The sequence below is a fragment of the Rana temporaria genome, chromosome 3 (assembly GCF_905171775.1).
Source record: "Rana temporaria chromosome 3, aRanTem1.1, whole genome shotgun sequence".
Classification (NCBI taxonomy): Eukaryota; Metazoa; Chordata; class Amphibia; order Anura; family Ranidae; genus Rana; species Rana temporaria.
The window spans coordinates 191,553,116-191,578,134 of NC_053491.1; the positions used below are offsets into that span (position 1 = coordinate 191,553,116).

Consider the following 25,019-nt stretch of genomic DNA (forward strand, 5'->3'; position numbering starts at 1 on the left):
AGTATGCTTCGGGTCATTGTCCATCTGCATGTGAAGCGCCGTCCAATGAGTTCTGAAGCATTTGGCTGAATATGAGCAGATAATATTGCCCGAAACACTTCAGAATTCATCCTGCTGCTTTTGTCAGCAGTCACATCATCAATAAATTCAAGAGAACCAGTTCCATTGGCAGCCATACATGCCCACCCCATGACACTACCACCACCATGCTTAACTGATGAGGTGGTATGCTTTGGATCATGAGCAGTTCCTATCCTTCTCCATACTCTTCTCTTCCCATCACTCTGGTACAAGTTGATCTTGGTCTCATCTGTCCATAGGATGTGAAGGCTTTTTTAGATGTTGTTTGGCAAATCTGGCCTTCCTGTTTTTGAGGCTCACCATTGGTTTACATCTTGTGGTGAACCCTCTGTATTCACTCTAGTGAAGTCTTCTCTTGATTGTTGACTTTGACACACCTACCTCCTGGAGAGTGTTCTTGATCTGGCCAACTGTTGTGAAGGGTGTTTTCTTCCCCAGGGAAAGAATTCTTCGGTCATCCACCACAGTTGTTTTCTGTGGTCTTCTGGGTCTTTTGGTGTTGCTGAGCTCATGGTACGTTCTTTCTTTCTAAGAATGTTCCAAATAGTTGATTTGGCAACACCTAATGTTTTTGCTATCTCTCTGATGGGTTTGTTTTGTTTTTTCAGCCTAATGATGGCTTGCTTCACTGATAGTGACAGCTCTTTGGATCTCATATTGAGAGTGGACAGCAACAGATTCCAAATGCAAATAGCACACTTGAAATTAACTCTGGACCTTTTATCTGCTCCTTGTAAATGGGATAATGAGGGAATAACACACACCTGGCCATGGAACAGCTGAGGAGCCAATTATCCCATTACTTTTGGTCCCTTAAAAAGTGGGAGGCACATATACAAACTGTTGTAATTCCTACACCATTCACCTGATTTGGATGTAAATACCCTCAAATTAAAGCTGGAAGTCTGCAATTAAAGCACATCTTGTTTGTTTAATTTCAAATCCATTGTGGTGGTGTATAGAGCCAAAAAGCTTAGAATTGTGTTGATGTCCCAATATTTATGGACCTGACTGTACCTCCTTAACACCCCTGGCGGTATTCCCGAGTCTGGCTCGGGGTGGAAATCCTGTACTCGGTATTCTCCGAGCCAGACCCGGGATAGCCTCACAGTATCCAGGCAGGCAGAGTTACTTACCTTGTCCCTGGTTCCTGCGATGCCTCCCCGATGTGTGATCGAGCTATGGCCTTGCTCGATTCACACAGTGCCTGTGTCCCGCCGAGCTCTGTTCCCTGCAACGTTACGACGCACGGGGGCGGAGATCGGCGCCAAATTCAAAAAATTCAAAAAACTGTTGTGGATCTCGACAAGAAAAAAAGAGAACATCTCTTTTTTCTTGTTGGGAGTCTCAATTTCCTCGTCGTGTTCCTCGTCGGGCTGGTTTTACGACGAGAAACACGTTCTTGTGTATGCTTAGAAACCCACGCATGCTCAGAATAAAATATGAGACGGGAGCGCACCTTCGGTAAAAGTAGCGTTCGTAATGGAGATAGCACATTCGTCACGCTGTAACAGACTGAAAAGCGTGAATCGTCTCTCACCAACCTTTTACTTAACACGCAGTAACATGAGATTAGCAAAAGCTGCCCCAAGGGTGGTGCCAATGGAATCGAACTTCCCCTTTACAGTGCCGTTGTACGTCACCACGTTTAAGAACGACAAGATTTTGTCTTGACAGTGTGCGTGCAAGGAAAGCTTGACAAGATTCTCAACAAGCCTGTCAACAAACTCTGTCGTGTGTACGAAGCCTGTGACGTTATTCAGTTATTGTACATTCTTCCATCATATTATCTATACAGCTATATTCAATATATAGAAAAAAAAAGCAGTTCTGCTTCCTTCATCTATAGTTTTTTTACAATGTTCAACACAGTGTTGTTTACATTTTTTTTATTAAATTTAGAAAAAAACATAACAATACAATCAAAAAACACACAAAAACACAGATAGTATTCCTAAAATAAGCATCAGAAAAAACATTAAAGAGCCCAGAGGGGCTCCATACCCCATCATATGCATACAGTGCCTTGAAAAATTATTCATACCCCTTGACATTTTCCACATTTGGTCATTTTACAACCAAAAACGTGAATGTATTTTATTGGGATTTTATGTGACAGACCAAAGTGGCACATGATTGTGAAGTGGAAGGAAAATGATAAATGGTTTTCAAGGGGTATGAATACTTTTTCAAGACACTGTATAATTACTAGCTTACATTACATAGAAAACTGGTACAATCCCTACTCTTTAAAACATGTATACCTTTTCCTGTCTTCCTCCCGACTGCAGTATAGAGTCCACCCGATGTCTCCATCCAGACCCTTCATACTCCCCCTCCCCCCAAAAAAGGGGGGGTTAAACCCCCAAATAAAAAGCCACTATAACAGAACTAACCAAAAAGTGTGCAAACTATTTTTCTTTTAAGAGGGAAGCACCAGGGGGTCCCTATGGCTACCCCACTGATTCTACCCATCACTTCCAATTCCGTGCTCTGTTTCCCTTCCACCCCCCTTTATCACCCACCTATTGACCCATTCCAGCCCAGTTTGGACATTCTGTTTCAATAAACATGTTCCCTATACCAAGGAGAAGAAAGAAAAAGAGTACAGATGTCCTGTAAGGGTCAGATACTGTAATGCCCCATACACACAAGTGGAATTTCCGCCAGCAAAAGCCTGATGTGAGCTTTTCATCGGAAACTCTGACTGTGTGTATGCTCCATCAGACTTTTGCTGTCGGAATTTTTCGCTAGCAAAAGTTTGAGAGCAGGTTCTCAATTTTTCCAACGGATAAAATTCCTATCAGAAAATCCGTTCGTCTGTATGCAAAAAACATGCATGCTTGGAAACAATTTGACTTCTTGTTCTCGCCTCATCATAGTGTTGTACGTCACCGCGTGCTTAATGCTCGAAAGTTCAGAGAACTTTTGTGTGACCGTGTATGCAAGCCAAGCTTTAGCGGAATTCCATCGGAAAAACCATCCAACTTTTTTTCCGACGGAAATTCCGCTTGTGTGTACAGGGCATAAGTTCCACCAGAATTTATTTCTGCTTCCTTCATCTATTGTTTATTACAATGTTGAACTCAGTGTTGTTTACAAGTACACCAGGTGAGTACAGAAGTATACAGGTATGAATGGTACTACTAGAGCAGGGGTGCCCAACCTTTTGAAGGCCGAGGGCCACTTAAGGGACTTGGTAACCATTTGCGGGCCACAATGAAGGGAGTGGGCAAATGACAGGTCTGTGTCCAGTCTGCATATGCAAAGCAGACACAGCCCCATCTATTCTATGGGCCCTCTGATCCAATCAGATGGAAGGAGATGGATCCACTTCTGGTGTTTTTTTTTTTTAGCAGATCGGATTGGAAGTAGGTGGGTGTAAACGGACAAAAGTCTGTTTACGTCTGCCAATCCATAGAGGTGAATGGTGGGTCCGATTGGGTCAGACCGATCGTGTGAAAGGGGCCTGATGCTGCTTTTACACTGATGGTCTGCGGTCTACCCACACCGTGGGTGTGGCGCAGTGTACCTGTGGTTTTCCTGCCGGTTAGCTGCACTTTGCCATAGACGTCTATTATATCCTGCAGGTGTGGTGCACTTTCTGAAAAGCCGCTTGCTTTCTCTACCACTGGCTTCATTCACAACACTGATGCTCTGGGATGACAGGTCGGCAAAATGCAATATGGGCTTACCAACCTGCCATTACAGAGCAGGTGGTCGGGGGCCACATCAGAGGGCTCCGCGGGCCACATGTGGCCCCCCGCCACTGGTTGGGCACCCCTGTACTAGAGTAAACATGGTGACTAGCCCTTCAACTGTAACTGATGATCTGAATTCTACTAGAATACCAGATCTTGTGTGGACATTCATTAAATAGAAGAAGGATTTCTAAAAGGGTAGATTGGTTGTTGGCATTGAGTTCCTAAAAGCCGATGGGAGGAAGAGATTGCATATGGCTACCATGGGGACTGATCCTGCATGAAATATGTAAATAGATACGGAATCAATAGAGCTGTTTTGAGGATAGGAAATGGAAACACAGATCATAAACAGTATAGTTGTGTCTAAAGAACTGAACGTTTCATCAAGGGATTTGTTTTGTTTTTCAGATGTTGAAAATGGATGTAAACAAGCTGAACACAACATTGCTCCGGAAGTTCCGTCAGGGAGTTGCTGCAGCTTTAGGCTTGATGCCACAGCAAGTACACATCAATCGGCTCAATGTAAGTGAACTGATCGCTGTAGTCGTAGGTGTATTAGTCGTTAGTTGCTTTTTGTATAGAATAAATGTGTTTTACAATTTGCACATCCATCTTTTTCAGTCAGTTGCAATTATCTACAAGTGTTTTGTATGGCTTTTAATTATTTTTTCAGTGATGTATGACTACTGGAATCCCTTGACTCTTTGTGGATTGTGTCATGAAGTAGTAACTTTCACCTGTTCAGGGGAATTTAGAAACTAGTAATTTCCTTTAAACTTGATTAGCTGTTTTTAGTGAACCTGGATTACGGTGAAAATTATGTTTTAGTACTAAATCAAACTCATTAAGTATAAAACAGTATGTAAGCCTCCACTATATCATTACTTAGAATAAATTAACAGCAACAACATAAATTACTACATATAACAGATTGTTTCCTTTGCAACACCTATTCACCAGGTGTACTTTACTAAGATCATGGGGCCAAATCCTCAAAAGGGATACGCAGGCGGATCTGCTGTTCCGCCTGCGTATCCCTGTGCCTATCTTTGGAACTGATCCTCAGAAGCAGTTTTCCAAAGATAGGCAGAAGATCCGACATCTGTAAGAGACTTACACTGTCGGATCTTAGGATGCAGTACCGCATCCGCCGCTGGGGGCATTTTGCGTCGAAATGCCGCTTCGCGTATGCAAATGAGGACTTACGGAGATCCACAAAGCTTTTCAGCTTTGTTTTTTCTCCGTAAGTTTACGTTTGCATGCGTAAAATTAGGGCTGCTTTTACAAGGTGTAAACTGTTTACACCTTGTAAAAACAGACCTTTTTTTCGATCGCTGCGATTTTTTTTTAAATTTGATTTTTTTTTTTTCGCCGTATTTTTTTTTTAACCCGTCGCAACTTTATTGTCCCGTCGCAATCCACAAAGTCCGGCGTAACGTAATTTTGCGCGATGCACATCGGGAAAATGACGTCACGAGCATGCGCAGTTCTGGCCGGCGCGGGAGCACGCCTCATTTAAATTGTCATCGCCCCCTGGATAACAGGACCGCCTTGCGCCGGGAGAATTTAGGTTACACTGCGTGAAATTTCTAGGTAAGTGCTTTGTGGATCGGGCACTTAGGTAGAAATTTCCCGTCAGTGTAACTTAAATGGGAAAAATTAAGTTAGGCTACGATTTTGAGGATTTGGCCCATAGTAACATTATAATTTTATCTATAAAGTTCACCACATTAATTGTTTAGAGTTTAAGTGATACATTTTACTGTCCACTTATGTTATTATTACTAAACCCACAACAGTAAAAACAGTCTGTATTTGCAGTAAAGCATTATTGATGTGCTCACTTTGCAACCTAAGGGGTTAATCCTCTGCATTGTGTAAAAAGGCTGTTTGATCCTGTCTTCTCTCATCCCCCTTCTTTTACTGTCCCCAATCCCTCTGTTGATAGTGCAGAGCCTTGGAGACACTCTACACATGCTCAATTTGGTGTGTATTGCTAGAGAGTTTTTTTTTTATGGAGGGGGGGTCACGTGATCAGTGCAGGGCAAATCAGCACTATCCAGACAGAGGGTCAGGGGCCATGCAGCCTCACAGGACAGTCAGAGCAGAATGAAAACTCTTCCAACAAGCTTTAATTAGTGCTCGGCCAGACACTGATAGAAGTCACAAGACCGCTATATACTGCTGATGAGAAAAAGGCATTTAGCAGTTTATATTTTCTAAAATAATTGCATGTTCATATTCTGTGTACTGTGGGAGACCAGTTATATTGAATGTAGTAGGATCCTGGTTTTATTAACACTTTAAGTTAGGCAATATAGATATTATATCAAGATAACTTAGACCTATTCTTCTGAAGAACTTTTGATTCTTCTTATCCTGAAAGCTTGCATCTTTAATAACTTAAGTTAGGTAATAAAGGGTATCACTTAAGCTCCAATATCCTGCATCACATATAATATAAAACAAAAAGAACATGACTATTTGCACACAAATTGATATGCTGTTGGTTGGATTTACTACGCACAAATAGACTGTGCACCTTGCAAGTGCAGTTGCTCCAGAGCTTAGTATATAAAGCAAGGAAAAAAAATGCATTTTTGCTTGCATATGCTTGAATGATGGAAGTCAACAGAGCTCCTCCTCATTTACTAAGCTCTGGAGCAACTGCACTTGCAGGTGCCCAGTCTATTTGCCTTCAGTAAATCAACCCTAGTATGTCTGGAAGAGCCCTCATCCACTTTATCTAAAAATTCCTGCATCACTGCCAATGTGCATATGCGAGCTGTGTAATAGTCTGCAATGTTCCATTCAACATAACCATATTTTTAATAATTGCATGTCTTTTCTGAGATCATCCACTGAGGATGGCTATATCTAAGTGTGTCCATACAGGACTTTCCATAGGGAGCGAGCATCATATAGAGTGTCTGGATCCTAATTGCCTGTTTACTGTCCCCCCATCCCCACCTTTACCAGCTGTCTGATACCTTCGTCAGCTTTCCCTTCCTCCCCCATGCAAAGCAAATCTGCTACCCAAGAACAATTTAGGCAGTCTGGTCTAATGTATCCACTATTTTTTGGCCTACAAAATAATGGACCCTAACAAACTAAATATAAGCACTATAACGGTACCCAATTTTTATAAAAAGGATCAAAAAATATTTATTATCTAATGAAAATTGCACATATATATGTAACGCTCACCCCCGAAGGAGCTGCTGATTAATTTGGGATCGGCGTATCAATTTGCCCTCTTAATTTTGTCTAGGGGTGATACTTGTGAGTGTGGATAAAGAGCGAGTGTCCAGACATCAAATAAGTTTCCAATGCTTTATTCCAAGGCCCAACACGGCCAACATCAACATGGCACACAATAGAGAAAGGTTGATGAGCATGGAGAGAACTTTAGTATCAGGCCTTGGATATGAAGGAGAGCAAGCCTGCTCTTGGCAATAATTTAGCTCAACTCATCGCCACTCCAGCTAGAGTAAGTAAAGTGCCTCCGGACAGGCGGTTGCCACGGCCTGGCAGCCGGAGTGTCACTTGAAACTCACTGGGAGGAACAGGCCCCTGCCACAGGCTTAAAGGTTTCAGGTATAAGGAAATTAATAGAGTTAATCCTCCCAGTTAATTCAAATAAGGGTCACCAATTGACAGCTTTAGTGTACCTGTCATGCTACGTGGTGACCGGATCCTCGATGGTTCGTCTAGGCCTTCCGGACAACCTCTATCTCTAGGTTCTCCCCGAGCCGTTCCCCCACCGTATAGCTCCCAGGTTAGGATCCTTTCAGTGAAGGTCTGGGACCCAGCAAGTCGCTGGGGCCCCTCTCAATGTCAGAGTGAAACTCTGCATGGCGCACAGCTTCGGTCAAATAGGACACGGTGGCGGGGCCTGTGGATGTGGGCACCTTGAAGGTGGATGCCGCACCTGGAACTCGGGCCCTGCACAGAACAGACAGCTAATGGCAGTTGCCACAGGTATACCCCCTTCCAGCATGCCCAACGAGGGAACCACTCCTCTGATTGGCTGCTGGGGGAAGGTGGGTCTGTCAGGACCCCTCTAGCGCCAACTGTCGCCCAGGGGTGGTAACGCACCCCTGGAGCGCAGACCGACCTACAGGACAGCCCTGAATTGACAACAGCCCGAATTTCAACAAATTGTGAATGGGAGTAAACTATTCCTCCCATTCCCCACTAACTCTGGTGTAGTGCCCATACTGAAAGTAAGGGGGCGCTACATATACATATCAAAAAACATATAAAACACACAAAAACTGCACATAGAACATAACCAAAACCATCAAGTGCTCCTTGAATACAGGTTCTTGGTGGCTCCGCTCCCCTCTGGTGGAGCACAATGAGTTACTGCAATTTCGATGCAGTTTGCATTTCGCAGGAGATAACCCGCTTCTTCAGGAAAAGAACACTCACTGTTAATAGTCAACATCGCAATAGAAACACATTGAATGGTCCTCCTACAAATGGTCATTGTCACCCATATAATGCCACAGGGTGGTCCTCCTTGTTTTCCAATTAGTCATTAGTTTCTATGTAATTGCAACTAGGTATCAATAGTCAAATCGTATAGTGTGCACCTAGTTATATACAATGTATTATATTAGGTAGGGAAAGAAGTTCCCAGCATGTCACTCCTCGGATCAGCGTGGAGTGAGATATATTCTATTTTTTGGCCTACAATGCATCACCTTTGTATATACTGTGTGATATCGGGGTGTTTAGCTCAAGTGGATAGATGCATTTTTGTGCAGTGAGTTCACGTCAGACAGGCTTTAAGGCCTCATGAACACTGGACGTTTTTTGAAAAAAAAAAGTTTTTGGCTGTAGACATTTTTTTTCCTCAGTCATTAAACTCTCCATCATGTTATCCTATGTGACCATGCACACATAGGCTGTTATCAGTAGCGTTTTTGAGCAGTAAAAAATCTCCCAACTACAGAGTCCCATCCGGAAATAGCAAGTTCCGGAGAAAGCTGCCAGAGCAGTCCTCTCCTTTTCGAATCTACACTCTGTAGCTCTGCAGTCCGCCAACATGCAGACTCTGTGTCCAGTTTTGCTCCATTTCCATAGGGACAGGGACTCTCACTATTACAACTGTTAAAGAATTATAAATAAAGGATGCATGAAATAGTCTATGTACAGACAAAACATTTCTTTTTAGTTTTGGAAAGAGTATGGGAGAGGTAGCCCTGCCTAGTTTATATTACTGCTGTGCCCTCAGTGGCAAGATTCACCCTCTCAGTTTGTGTTTGACCAATGCCATTGGCTTAGAAAGTAATAGAACATCCAGAAATGTTACAGTTGTCACTGCAGCTGGGAGGTGAGGGGAATCTTCCCATGGGGACAACGGTTCTTTAGAAAACTATTTCCCTCACTTTGGAATGATTTTCTCTGAGGCCCCGTACACACGACCGAGTTTCTCGGCAGAATTCAGCCAGAAACTCGATCGGAGCCGTATTCTGCCGAGAAACCCGGCCGTGTGTACACTTTCGGCCGAGGAAACCGACGAGGATCTCGTCGGGCCAAATAGAGAACATGTTCTCTATTTCCTCGTTAGTCAATGGGGAAACTTGGCTCGCCGAGATCCTCGGCGGCTTCACAAGGAACATCGACGAGCAAAACGATGTGTTTTGCCCGTCGAGTTTCTCGGACGTGTGTACGGGGCCTCACATCTTGTTGTGTTTCTGGGACAGAAAATGGAAATCGCCCCAATGGAATACTGACATCAAAAGAGAGAAAACTGACAACCCTTCCCTACTCACCTTTGCGTCGAAAAAAAGCTGGACTTAAAAACAAATAATAAAAAAATACATATAAAGTAGCTGATTAATTTATCAAATTAAATAAAGCAACCATTTTGTTTACAAAAGTTTCCTTGTGTGACTGCCTTGATATGTTCACTTAATTGCACTCTGGTGCATAGAGAACACATATTTCTTTTTTTAATCCAGATGTGTGAGTCCCTTATGTATGGCATCTGTACCCGGGTTGCCAGTGATTGCTTGCAGCAGCTGACATAAACTCTTCCAGACTGAAAGCATCACTTTTACAATCACAATAGAACAATCCAGAAGCACCATTGTTTTTATACACTGATGTCTGGATTTGTAAGGTTTTTATGACATACAGAAACAGTAATTTTCTCTATTAGAAAGTATGTAGATAAATATGTGTTGCTACTCTAAAATGGGGCAACAAAGAATATCAGTGCAATACATATTATATTCAGTGGGCATCGACGACATGATTGATGATATATTCACATTGTAGAACATTTTGGGGGATTTTTTAAAACATTTTAACAGGGCACTTTCACCCCTTTTCTGACCAGGCCAATTTTCAGCCTTCAGTGCTGTTGCACTTTGAATGGCAATTGCACAGTCATGCAACACTGTACCCAAATTAACTTTTTATATATTTTTTTAGATACTGTAGATAGAGCTTTCTTTTGGTGGTATTTAATCACCACTGGATTTTAAATGTTTTGGTATAAAAATTTTCAAACAAGTAATTTTTATTCTTCATTGATGTGGGCTGATGAGGCTGTGCTGATGGGCACTGAAGGGCACTGATGGTCACTGATGAGGCTCTATCATTATTATTATTATCCTATTTATTTGCACACCTCTATATCGCTTATGAACAAATACAACAGAATTGGTCCCAGGACAGAGCCCTGAGGTACTCCACTCACAATGCTAGACCATTCAGAAAGTATTATACATGTGCATTCATTTTCATCCGAATGCATTTTCGTCCGAATTTCAGGTATTTTCGTTATCATTTTAACAAATGATAATGAAAGTGCAGAAACAAAAACCGAAAGATCCGACATAAACAAATGCTTTATTTTCGTTTTCGTTGCGGTCGAATGTGCCTAACCTTAACTCTTTTAGTCCAATATTATTCTACATAAAGAGAAAAGATTCGACATTATAGAGACATGAAGAAGACTCGACATAGAGAGAAAAAATTTGACATAGAGAGAAAAGATTTGACATAGAGAGACATAAAGATTCGACATAGAGAGACAATTTCGTTGCTCCGTCAAATCTTTTATTTATTTTTTATAAAAACATTAATAGAACATTCGACAGACACCATAAGCCTTCAATGACAGATTCAACCTTAATTAATTTGGATTTTCGGACGAATGCATTTTTTTAACGAAAAACAAAATAAATAAAAACGAATTTCGGGAGTAACTAAATAAATTAATTTTTCGGACGAAAACGAAATTACGAAACAAAATATTTCAGTGTGCACATGTCTAGAAAAGTATGCCATTATTACCACTCTCTGGGCACCCTCCTGCAATCAGGTTTTCATCTAGGTACATATAATTGTATCAATAGAAAATATGTTAATTTGTAAATTATTTGTTTATGGGGTACTGTATCAAATGCCTTAATGAAATTTAGATAACCATTTACACCAACCTTCCTCGATCTAAATTATAGCTCATCTCCTCATAGAATGTTAAAAGGTTGGTCTGGCAAGAACAACCTTTTATAGATCCATGTTGGTTACTACTAATGATATTATTTTCATCAGGAAATTTGTGAATATGGTCCCTTATCATCCCCTCCCATAATTTAATAGTCCAAAATGCAGCGCTTCAGTGAAAGTGAATAATAGCAATGTGATACAATGAGGAGGGTCAGTGGTAAATGCAACACTCCAGATTTGATAGATTGATTCAAGGAATAATCAAAGTCACCAGCATCAGAAAGACCTCCAGGACTCACAAGACCAAGTGGGTATAAAATGCGATCATTAACGGAAATTTTACCCAGTATGAAGAGCGAGGCAATAATAGTGAAGCCCGTAAAGGTAAAACATGCAGTGTTTATTGTAGTCTACTGTACTTACAGGTAAAAAGGAACATCATGACATATAAAACTCTGCAGCGTGCGTGCATCAGTCAGCCTAACATGTTTCATCTTATGTGGATATCAGCACGGTGGTGTGGCACGGTGGTGTGTGGCATGCTTTTTATTTGCACATTGAAGCTTGGTGGAGGTTTCATATCGGCTTTATGTCAGTTTTATCTCATATTGATAAATATAGATTATAGATTATAATTATATAGATTTATTATATGGACTATCACATTGCTATTATTCACTTTCACTGAAGCGCTGCATTTTGGACTATTATATTTGTGTTTGCTATATCAACAAACTATGCTAGCTGCCTTTTTCTTGTTATTTAACGTTAGCGCAGATATTTGTACACCCTCCAATGATTTACACACTATTGATGTTAGGCCAACTGGTCTGTAGTTTCCAGGTATATAGCTCAGCCCTTCTTTGAATATTGGTACCACATTTGCCAAAATTTACAATATTTGCCTTTTAGATCTACTGCAAATTACGTAATGTTAGAGTCTGCAAATTAGATACAAACTGAATGGATTGTTCATGTACAGTATGTTTTCATATTACATTTACATTACAGAAACATTAGTACATTGTTACAAATTGAACAGGGAGTGTGCAAATAGATTGTAATGTGCATGATCACCCTTAGTAAGATTCACAATCATTTCCTATACCACAGAAAAGTCAGTAAGGCCCCTTTCACACGGGTGGCCCGTATTTCAGACCCGATCAGTCCCTCTATTATGCTTTATGTGTCCGGATGTAAACAGACATGTGTCCGTTATCACCCGCTGACATCCAATCCAATATGCTAAAAACAGTACTGATCCCCATCCGTCTAGCAGATCAGATCGGTTGGCAGTCAGCTGTAAATGGAAAGGCAGTCTGTTTATGTAGTGGGCTGTGTCTGGGTCTGCTCTGCATAAGTGAAGCAGACATGGACCAACTCAGTGGGGATCAGCGGACAGATTCTCAGCTGAGCAGGCAGACTCCTGGTAAAGTCTGCCCCTTATGAAAGGGGCCTTAGTAAGTAGCAATTCTATCTTTCACAGTTGTAACCAAAACAGGGGTCCCCATCGGGAGATTTCTCCTAGCATCTTGTTCCAATGTTAGCTGTAACTGTGACATTGAAAGAAAGTGAATTACCCCACAGGTGAAACACACAACCAATAAAAACCTTACACTGGTTAGTTAGTCCTCATTCACATGGCATTCTAACTCCAGCTGCGATAAGACTCCAGCGTTTTCCTTTGGCTGGATGTACAGCCGTGGCCACAAGTTTTGAGAATGACATAAATATTAATTTTCACGAAGTCTGCTGCCTCAGTTATTATGATGGCAATTTACATATACTCTAGGATGTTCTGAAAAGTGATCAGATAAATTGCAATTAATTGCAAAGTCCCTCTTTGTCATAAAAATGAACTTAATCCCATAAAAATAATTTACACCACATTTGTGAAGAAGGCTTCATGGCTCAAAAAAAAGTCCAGCAAGCACCAGGACCGGCTCCTACAGTTGATTCGGCTGTGCGATCGGGGTACCACCAGTGCAGAGCTTGCTCAGGAAGGGCAGCCGGCAGGTGTGAGGGCATCTACAAGCACAGTGAGGTGAAGACTTTTGGAGGATGGCCTGGTGTTAAGAAGGGCAGCAAAGTTGCCACTTCTCTTCCGGAAAAACACCAGTGACAGATTGGTATTCTGCAAAAGGTCCAGGAATTGAAGTGCTGAAGACTAATAAATAATTTTCTCTGAAGAATCCCCTTTCCGATTGTTTGGGGCATCAGGTGATCGCTACCATCAGTCCTGTGTCATGCCAACAGTAAAGCATCCTTTATGAGACCATTAATGTGTGGGGTTGCTTCTCAGCCAGGTGAGTGGGCTCACTCACAATTTTGCCTAAGAACATAACCATGAATAAAGAATGGTACAAAAACATCCTCCGAGAGCAACTTCTCCCAACCATCCAAGAACAGTTTGGTGATGAACAATGCCTTTTCCAGCATGACGGAGTACCTTGCCATAAGGCAAAAGTGATAACTAACTTGGGGAACATAACATTGAAATTTTGGGTCCATGGCCAGGAAACTCCCCAGACCTTAATCCCATTGAAAACTTGTGGTCAATCCTCAAGAGGCGGGTGATCAAAAAAAACACAATTTCTGACAAACTCCAAACATTGATTATGCAAGAATGGGCTGCCATCAGTCAGGATGTGGCCCAGAAGTTCATTGACAGCATGCCAGGTCGAATTGCAGAGGTCTTGAAAAAGAAGGGTCAACACTGCAAACATTGACTATTTGCATAAACTTAATGTAATTGTCAATAAAAGCCTTTGACACTTATGAAATTCTTGTAATTATACTTCAGTATACCATAGTAACATCCGACAAAAAGATCTAAAAACACTAAAGCAGCAGACTTTGTAAAAACTAATATTTGTGCAATTTTCAAAATTTTTGGCCACGGTTGTACAGGTACTGACTGACAATGGCCACCCCTGTCCACCGGTGTTTCATTGGCAATCATCTCTTCCAAGCCACATGTAATCACGCCATGTGCAAGTACATGCAAACCCCCATGGACAGGCGTGGCCGATGTCAGACTATCATGCATGTCAGCTGACCGTACTGTAACTATCTGCATCCACCTGCTGGACTCTTAAAATGCATGTGAATGAGGCCTAAGCCTTACCCATTTGATCAAAAATTACTTATTAATTGAATATGGTTCCATATTAACATTGTAAACAGATAACTGATTTTATGTACATACTTAGGGTTTTCCTTCTTTTTTTTTTTTTTGTGTGTGTGTGGATAAGGTATATAGGAGTAAATAATGGGTATGGGGGTGTGGGAAGGGGGTATTGTCATGGGGGTTTATGTTTCCCCAACCCCACCCCTCTCCACTTCCCCCCCTCCTTTCCACGTCATCCCCTCTTCCACATCACTCACCCCTCCCTCCCCCTTCACGTCACCCCCCTTCCTCACCCCCCTTCCTCCCCCCCTTTTTTCCCCTCCACCTCCTCCACATCACCCCCCTCTTCCTTCCCCCTCCCCTTCACGTCACCTCCCCCCCCTTTTTGTTGTCTTCTCCTAGTTAAAAGTGGGTAGGTGACCGTTTAAAAGAGCTGGGAAGGAAAGAGAGATGAGAAGGTATATGATTTATAGATCTTAGGAATGTTATTCTTTTTAATGGACTGGGAAGTGTCGTAAATTAACATAAGTATAAGGAAAAATATACGATATGTACTATGTCTAATGTATTGAGATATGTGATGTTATATGTTTAGGTATGTGAAATGTATGTAAATATATATGTATATTTTTTAATGTCCTTTTTCTAAAAAAATTATAAAAAAAAAAAAAAAAAGGGGCCTGATGGTGTGGATGAACTTGACCTGACCAATAAACGCACACTAATGTAACTGTCAGTTGTTGGGAAATGTTTTGTAAGTGTAACTTTTGAATTTACAGTAACCAGAGGTAGTCAGTGGCAGTGTATGTGTGGTTAATTCTTGCTGGCTTTGAAGTGTGAAGTAAGATAGGAAGTTCAACAGTTTTCTTTTTCACCCAGGGAAAGAAGAACTGCGTTGAGCTCTTTATTTCTCCACTAAACAAAAAGATCGGCGTCCCAGATGCTCTTCCATCTGCAGAGGTTCTTCGGTCACTCAACCTACATACTCTACACCAAAGATTGTCCCATTTTGGAATAACTGAGGTCTCCCCAGAGGTAAGCCTATTATTTAGTAAAGGTAAAGTGCAAAAAAAGTATATTCAAGTCTCCAAGATGCCTTCTTTATGCTGAATGACAAATACTACTTTTATGTGCCGTGTTCCTGCAAGCATCAACAACAAATGTGTAACAGTGATGGTTCACCACAACTGCACAAGGCTAGGTATTATAGGTTATTGCTGGGCATTATGGGTCTGATGTTCCAGAACTAGAGAACAGAAAAGTGTCTGTGTTGCCCAATAACTCATTCGATTCCAGTTGTCATTTCTAGCACAGGTTTGGAAATAAAATTGACACTTGTTTGGGCTATAAGCGTTTTTTTTTGTATCTCTTGTTCAGATTGTGTACGGTATGACATGTGGTTACAACTCGGTTTGCCAGTGTTGTCTCGCAAAATGATTCAAGCCTCTGCGGTGTGCAGTACCGCATTTGGCCTGAGTTGTGGGGGCGCCGGTTACACTCAGAGCCTTTCAAAGCCATTTGGAAATATTCAGAAACACTCAGAAATACTCCTGAGTGTTTCCGAGCATTTCTGAGGGTTTTCGACTGTATCCAAACGGCCTCCGACTATTTCTGAGTCTCTCCGGGTCTCTCTGGTGCCCCCCACCTCTGGCCATATGCATTAGAAGTAATTTCGGAACAAATTATTTTTGTTTCCATTGACTTCTATAGGGAAACTCGCTTTGATATGCAAATGCTTTGTATTACAAGCATTCTCTGGAACGGATTATGCTCGTAATCTAAGGTTCCACTCTATTGTATTCTGCCTATGGGGAAGCAGAATACAATAATCAGTGTTTGCCAGGTATAGTCGACTGATGGTTCAGGAATTACCCGTCACGCTGGTTGTACCTAATAGCTTCCTTTACCTTAATGCAGTGCTGTTTTCATGTCCTCATTGTTCGTTTTTGCTCCCAAGTTGCTGTAATTCTTCTTTTATCTCCACACTTCCTGGTTGTCTGTTTTCTGATAACCACAGTACTGGGAGCTTTCTCTCTGTGGTCACTAATCAAGGAGGTGTGATTACTGTGTGTCTAAAACCCCACAGCACCAATCAGTTTCATTTTCCAAACCATCACCATATTGGCTCTGTGGCTCTGTACATCACAGAAGCAGGAAACAACATGCAAAAACGAAACTAGAAACTGCAGGTAAATTATATGATTGATTTGTATCTATTTTTAATCATTTTTAAAAGGAATCAGTTAACTATTAGGTCTCTATACCCTGTAAACAATCATTTCAGCAAAAAAAAAATGTTTTATAATAAGCATCCTTTACCTGCAGACATTCCTCTTTTCACTTCCTCATTGTTCGTTTTTGCTCAGAAGTTGCTCTATTTCTTCTCTGTTCTGTTCACTTCCTGCTTGTCTGATTTTACTGACCACCGTGATGGGAGGCCTTACTGCGGTGGTCAGTAACGTGCTCACCCCCTCCTGGGAACTACATCTGTGTGGCAGGATGCTCTCTACGTGTTAGAGACTTCAAGGAGGTGTGAATTACTGTGCCGCAATGCATACTGGGAAATGTAGTTCTTACATGAATGAGCACCGAAAACCAGGAAGTGAATGAGAGAACAGAAACTAGAATGCCGGAGGTGATATAGATGAAGGAATTTAATAGGTATTTACTCGTTTTTTAAGAGAATCATTACACTATTCTGTCTGTCTACCTTGCAGACATTAATTTTAGGCACAATTTGTTTTTCCTTTAGTGACCCTTTAAGTTGTCTGTAAGCGCTGAAAAGAGTACACAGTGTACTCACCATGCAACATATAGGGATTGATTTACTATCCTCATCCAATAATGTTCAAACAAAAATGCTATTTTTTTCCTTTTATGAGATTGGATATTCTTTGTGAAGTGAAGCCTAAAGTGGTTATAAATCCTTACATATGCCCAGTGACTAGCCTTGGGTGATATACTGTAAATAGATTAAACAAATTCTCCCACATAAGTTGTGCCTGTTTATCTGCAGTCTTCTCAGCTTTGTCTGAGCTGTCAGAAAAAAAAGGGGGCAGAGAGCTGAAGTTACACTCAGCAGAGGTCAGCAAGGAGAGCTCTGAGAGTTGATTGGAGGGAATGAACACACACCCCTTAACATGGCACAGATAGTGTGCTGGAGTTTCCTCCCTTGTAACCATTTTTCTCTTGGTGTCCGGAAAACTTGTCAGAAGTGATTCATGCTGTTAGCAGAGGAACGGAGCAGCAGACAGAATTAAAACTTACTGTAGTTATCTTAATTGAGACAAGTATGTGCTATAGAGATATGCTTTGTTCATATTTCACTTTAACTACCGTATTTATCGGGGTATACCGCGCGCCGGCGTATAACGCGCACCCCAAGCTTAGAAAGGTAGTTTAAGGGAAAAAAAACGTACATTTTTGCCGCGCGTCCATCGGTGGCCTTGTCCCGCGTCCGTCTGCGGCCTTGCGCTGGGTCCGTCCAGCCTTGTGGGTGTCCGTCTTTGTCATAAAAATGAACCTAATCCCATAAAAATAATTTACACCACATTTGTGAAGAAGGCTTCATGGCTCAAAAAAAAGTCCAGCAAGCACCAGGACCGGCTCCTACAGTTGATTCGGCTGTGCGATCGGGGTACCACCAGTGCAGAGCTTGCTCAGGAAGGGCAGCCGGCAGGTGTATACGGTGGGCCAGATCCACATACATCCACATACATCTGCGCCGGGCGCAGCGTATCTAAGATACGCTACGCCGCTGTAACTTACTTTTTGTTGGTTTGAATGCTCAACGAATTTGCGCCGTAAGTTACGGCGGCGTAGTGTATCTCTCGTGGCGTAAGGGCGCGGAATTCAAATGGCTGTGATGGGGGCGTGTTTTATGTTAATACGTCGTGACCCGACGTAATCAATGTTTTTTTTTAACTGCGCATGCGCCGTCCCTGGGGGTATCCCAGTGCGCATGCTCGAAATTAAACCGGAACCAGCCAATGCTTACGACGGTGAAGTCATTCTACGCAAATTCCTATTTGCGAACGACTTACGCAAACGACGCAAAAAAATCAAAATTGTACGCGGGAAGGACGGCCATACTTAACATTGAGTACGCCACCATATAGCAGCTTTAACTATACGCCAGAAAAAGCCGAACGCAAACAAAGGAAAAAAATGCGCCGGGCCGACGTATGTTCGTGGATCGCCGTAAATAGCTAATTTGCATTCTCGACATGGATTACGACGGAAACGCCACCTAGCGGCCGCCGAAAAATTGCATTTAATATCCGAAGGCGTACGAAGACGTATGCCTGTCGGATCAAGCCGAGATGCCGTCGTATCTTGTTTTGAGGATTCAAAACAAAGATACGACGCAGGAATTTGGAATTTACGCCAGCGTATCAATAGATACGCCGGCGTAATTTCTTTGTGGATCTGGCACGGTATATTTAATAAGCTCCGGAGCAACTGCCCTTGCAAAATGCACAATCTACTTGCCTTTAGCAAATTAACCCCACAATTTCATTGTGAACCAGCCCAACAGTACCATATAAAATTCAAGTTCTCGTGGAACACATGGTTATTTTCTATTCAGCTAGCATAGTGAAAAAAAATTGTTGGAATATACTGTATACAGACGTATTTGTTATCCATTGCTGCTGCTGTGCTCACTATCCGATGCTGGTGTCACCTCTACCGGGATAAATCCAGGTCTCTTTTCTTCATTAGCCCTAAAATTTTAACTGCCTGTACTAACAACTAACAATTCACATTCATTAGCAAAACATGCCTTTTTCTTTATCTTTGCATCGCTTTAGAAGCAATGAAATATTTGGGCTGATCAGGAGGACGTTCCATGCATTTACTCCTCTAAAAAATAAATAAACATGAAACCTAATTTTTATAAAATTCATAATTCATGCTGGATCACAGGCAAGATTTGTAAAAATTCACCAGAAAAGTGCATTTTAGAAGTGTAACTCATGACTGCACACAAATGTGTTGCAAAGAGTAATATTTTATGACTCATCTGTACAGTTTACACAGAGCATGTTGCTCAACCTAAATGTTGTAAGAAAGGAAACCTGTGCTGAGACATACTGTATGCAGGTGCCATTACTGACCTCCTTCTGAAAATCCAGCCGCTAGAATGTCCTTGGCCTTGGCTGAGTCACTGACCTGGAACAAGCATGCATGTTCATGATTCAGAAGTTATTAGTTCAGTAAGATATATTATATATATATATATTCACCAGCCACTTTATTAGGAACACCTTGCTAGTACCAGGTTCGGCCCCCTTTTAGCTTCAGAACTGCCTTAATTCTTCGTGGCAGTGGCAGAACTACCAGGGTCGCAGCAGTCTCATTTGAGGAGATCGGCTGTCTCCTCTCTCATCCCGTGCAAAAGAGGGGAGAGGGAAAACTGTCAATGATGGCTCTGAGCTGTAGGAGAGACACGCTCTTAGCTCAGAGACCTGCTGAGGAGGCAAGGAGCATTGAAAGATGAGCACTGATAGGAGGCGATAATGGGCACTGATAGGTGTGATTGATAAACACTGATATGTTGCACTGATAGGCAGCATTGATGGGCACTGATAGGTGGCACTGATGGACATTGAGCAGTGATAGGCAGCACTGATAGGTGGCACTAATAGATACTGATAGGCAGCATTGATGAGCACTGATAGGTGGCACTGATAGGTGGCATTGATGAACACTGATAGGTGGCACTGATGAGCAATGATATGTGGCACTGATGGGCAATAATAGGTGGTATTAATGAACACTGATAGGTGGCACTGATGGACGCTGATAGGTGGCATTAATGAGCACTGATAGGTGGAATTGATGAGCACCGATAGGTAGAATTAATGGGCACTGATAGGCTGCACTGAAATGCAGTACTGATAGGTGGCATTGATGAGCACTGATAGGCTTCACTGATGATCAGTGTAAACAATTTACCGACATTCTTGCCGGTTAACGGCTCATTTCCTCACACAGGCACAGCGTTGGAGGAAAGGGCTGCTGATAACCAGCAAGTCTGTTTACATGTGATCACATGGTAAAGGGCTGCTGTTATTGTTATAGGGGGCATGCAGGAAGCAGGGTTCTGGAAGGATGTCCATGGGCGCACTACCCAATTTCACAGAATACCGCTGAGCCATCCTCTTCTGCCCCCCTCCACAGCCCACCGCTCCAGTGACCACTGGAGGAGCAGAGCAGAGAGTCGGTGACTGACAGTCCCCGCTCTTTGTTCAGAGCAGAGGGAGAGAACTGAGCGATCAGCAGTGTTTGATCTCTGTTTTCGGTGTAGAGCAAGCAGGGGACAGCTGCAGCAGGGATCAGTGCTACAGCCATCTAGATGAGTATCATTTTGTATTGTCCTGTATTCCCACACTTGTCTCTTAAGAATACTGTATACACGATCCCACCATAATATTGCTGACTGGCATACCTGACCTGCCATTTAGACGTTAACATTTCAAGGCACATAGTCAGTGAACTTCTCCTTTTTGAAGCATTATCTTTAAAATCAGCACTCAGTGTAGGAAGTGTGATAGGTAAAAAAAAAACTGACACTGATCACTTTGTATTACTCACAGTTTTACACATCACTAACCAAGAAATGCTACAAGGATGATACTGATAAACTAAACATATTTTATTTTCCATTCTACACAGCCTGAGTAGCCAAGTGGCTATGCCAGAACATGAGACCTAACTGCTGTAACGTATAATGTAATGTCATTATATCTCTATTAATCGATGTAATATGGCTAGAGCAAGTGAACAAATACCCAGAAAGTGAAACCAGAACTCCTAATCTACTTTTAAGCTTTGTGTCAGTAATTAAAGACTGGAGCCTATGGTTCAACCTGACAGCCAGGGCCGTCTTTAAGGCAGGGCAAAAGGGGAAGCTGCCCTGGGCCCTGTCATTATTGTGGGGCCCAAAGCAGCTGCCCCATACTTGCCAACTATCCCAGTTTAAACTCTCCTGTCCCTTGAGGTTTTAGTCCAGTGATGTGTCCTGATATCTCAGTGTGAAGTGATGTTACTAATGCTGCCCAGCTCTGCCCTATTGTTGTGTACAGATGACTCACCTGCTGACCCTGGGGTAGATTCAGCAAGCAATTACGCCTGCGTATCCATAGATACGCAGCGTAATTGCTAAGTAGCGCCGGCGTATCAACTTTCTGTATTCAGAAAGCTCGATACGCCGACTGTAGCCTAAGATAAGACTGGCATAAGGCTCTTATGCCGTCGTATCTTAGGGTGCATTCTGACGCTGGCCGCTAGGTGGCGTTCCCGTAGTTGTCAGCGTAGAGTATGCAAATTGCATACTCACGCCGATTCACAAACGTACGCGCGCCCGGCAGTCGTGTTTTACGTCGTTTGCGTTCGTCGCTTTCGTCGTAAGGCTGCTCCTGCTATTAGGAGGCGCAGCCAATGGTAAGTATGGACGTCGTTCCCGCGTCGTGATTTTCGAAATTTACGTTGTTTGCGTAAGTGGATTGTGAATGGCGCTGGACGCCATTTACGTTCACGTCGAAGCAAATGACGTCCTTGCGACGTCATTTACCACAATGCACGTCGGGAAATTTTCCCGACGGAGCATGCGCAGTACGTTCGGCGCGGGAACGCGCCTAATTTAAATGATCCACGCCCCCTACGGGATCATTTAAATTCCGCGCACTTACGCCGGCCCCTTTTACGATACGCCGCCGCAAATTACCGAGCAAATGCTTCGTGAATGAAGCGTAGCTCAAGTAATTTACAGAGACGTAGCGTAAAAACGATACGCAGCGCCGCCGTATCAGTGCGCGCCCGTACCTGAATCTGGGCCCCTGTGTTTACATGTAAATAACGGCAGCATTCATATGTAAATAGCGGCAGTATTCATATGTATATCATGCCCCCTGAGGTCATATCCACCATCACCTATAGGAAATGCTGCCCACTGGCGAGATAAAGGGGCCTGCTGGAAATTGATCACACCCTCCCCTCCCCCCAGCACTGCCATTGATCCCAGGAGTCCTAGGATCCCTAGGAGTTTTCTGTCCCCTCATCTCCTCAGTCCATGGTGTGCAGGCAGTGAGGAGATGATGTGCTGTAACCTCTAGCAACCAATCAGTAAGCAGTAATGATGTGCAGTAACCTCTAGCAACCAATCAGTGAACAGTATTGATGTACAGTGAATAAGATTGGTAAACACTTGTTTATGCTTTGTATGTTTATTCTGTATTGATTGCAATGTCAACAGCTGCTAAGGGGAAGCAATTATAATGACTGAACCCCTTGGGCTTGTAGACACTTGCACCCTCTGTACCTCATGAGATAGGAAAAACATGTCAAGGAATGGTGTTCATCTCAAGTAACCAATCAACAAGCATAAATCATGTGCTGTAACATCTAGCAACTAATCAGTGAGCCATAATGTGTGCTGCAACCTCTAGCAACCAGTCAGTGAGCGGTAATGATACACTGTAACCTCTGGCAACCAATCGCAATCGCTGCCTGATCTGATTCAGTAAACGGATTTTGAGTCTAGCTACTATTTATTGTATGCCTCTAAGCAGGTGGAGAGTGAAACTGCATGGATTGGGTCCAAAGAATTTTTTTTCCCAGGGTCCAATCAATATTAAAGACGGCCCTGCTTCCATTGATTTCCGCGTAGAATATGCAAATGAGCTAGATACGCCGATTCAGAAACGTATGTGCTCCCGGCGCATTGTTTTACATCTTTAACGTGAGGCTTTTTCCGGCGTAAATGTACCCCTGCTATATGAGGCGTAGCCAATGTTAAGTATGGACGTCGGGACAGCGTCAAATTTTGCTTCGTTTACGTCGTTTGCGTAAGTCGTACGCGAATAGGGCTGTGCGTAAGTTACGTTCACGTCGAAAGCATTGACTATTTGCGGCGTGATTTCGAGCATGCGCACTGGGATACTTTCACGGACGGCGAATGCGCCGTTCGTTAAAAGCATCAATTACGTGGGGTCACGATTAATTAACATACAACACGCCCCCTACCAGCCTATTTTGAATTAGGCGGGCTTACGCCGGCCCATATACGCTACGCCGCCGTAACTTCGGGCGCAAATTCTTTCAGAATACGGGACTCGCCTCTCAAAGTTACGGCGGCGTAGCATATATGAGATACGCTACGCCCGCCTAAAGATAGGCGATTCTTACTGAATCTAGCCCTATGTGTTTCATGCTGTTCATTTCAAGGTGCATTTTCTTTGTGCATCTATAAATACAGGCAGGGCTGGAATATTTTAACTGGAGCCTGTAGGAATATAGCGTTTGGTACACAAAGCAGCACCCTTCTAGTGCCCATTCATATCATATGTGTTGGGCTGCATTGGGCAGCGTTGCCCAGTGCAGTCCCAATGCATAGACAATGCAATATGCTTTATGTCCTATTGTTCCATTTCACATCAACGGCGCTGAAAAAAGGTAGGACAGGACGCATTTTTACGCAGTGCAGCATTATACTGAATCGCAAAGCACCATGGTGCATGAAGTAGAAAGAATTGTGACATTTAAATAGTAAAAATAAAAAGATAAACAGCAAGATGTGTTTTAGCATTGCATTGTTCCTCCCTATCCACCATTCAACAGTGTGTGCGTAATGCTTTATACAGAGCATAATGTGCCTGCTAATGTGAATGGGCCCTAAGGTTCACCTTTTGTGCACAGAACAGTTTCTGTATGTCTCATTCTAACTTGGCTTGGAATATTGTTACAATAGGGGAGATATGCTAAAACTGGGCACTGTGGTATCAAGTGAGGTGGGGTGGCACCACAAGGAGATTGAGGGGAGAGGGGATTTGTGTTGGGAGTAGGAATTTGGGGGGCAGCAGGCAGTAAGAATTCTTCTAGGAGGGGAAATTTGTGTGTGTGTGCTAGGAATGATGATCCAGGGGGATTTATATTGAGAGGGGGATAGGAGAAGAGGATTTGTGCTAAGATGGTCGATTTGGGGGGTTTGTGCTAGGAGAGGTAATATGGTAGAGAGGGGTAGGGATTTCTGCTAGGAGGAAATGTTTTTTACTAGGGGGGTTAGTACTAGTAGGGATCATTGTGGGGTGTTTGTGCCTGGAAGGGGGGTGGGGGTATTTGTATTGGGGGGTATTTGGAGTGGGGGGGGGAGAATGTGCACTCGGAGAGGAAATTTGAGGGGTGGAGGATTTGTGCTAGGAGGTGTGATTTATTTGTTTTGGGTGGGGGGACATTTGTGCTGGTGGGATTTGGGGGATAGAGGGGACAGAGATTTATGCCCAGAGGGGGGATTTCAGCAGGGGGGGGGGGGCACATTTGTACTGGGAATTTATGCGTAGGGGATTATCATGCAGATTTGTGCCCAATATTTTTTTGGGGGGGGGGGGGGCACAGTTTATACTTTTTTGGGGAGGGGCACAGTTTGGCATGGGCTCTAAGTGACCTTTTCCCAGCACTGGTTAAGAGCACAACCAATGTGTCAGTTACAATCCCAGAACGTGTCGGGAATGTAACTGTTTTTTAACTTAAATTGGTGGGTAAAGGTTGGTTTTAATTGAACAAGCTGAAGTTGGAAGCTGATTGGCTACCATACACATCTGCACCAGATTCGGAGTGCTCCAATTTTAGTTAAT

The 25,019-nt window shown here is 42.8% G+C and overlaps 1 protein-coding gene across 1 annotated transcript in view; it reads left to right on the top strand.

Annotated features, from left to right (window-relative positions):
• Positions 1–25,019, top strand: part of PTPRR (protein tyrosine phosphatase receptor type R) — a 220,239-nt gene that overhangs the window by 71,458 nt on the left and 123,762 nt on the right. The window contains exons 3-4 of the mRNA XM_040344000.1: positions 4,194–4,307; positions 15,265–15,420. Coding sequence (XP_040199934.1) covers positions 4,194–4,307; positions 15,265–15,420 — 270 coding nt within the window. The remainder of the gene's footprint in view (positions 1–4,193; positions 4,308–15,264; positions 15,421–25,019) is intronic.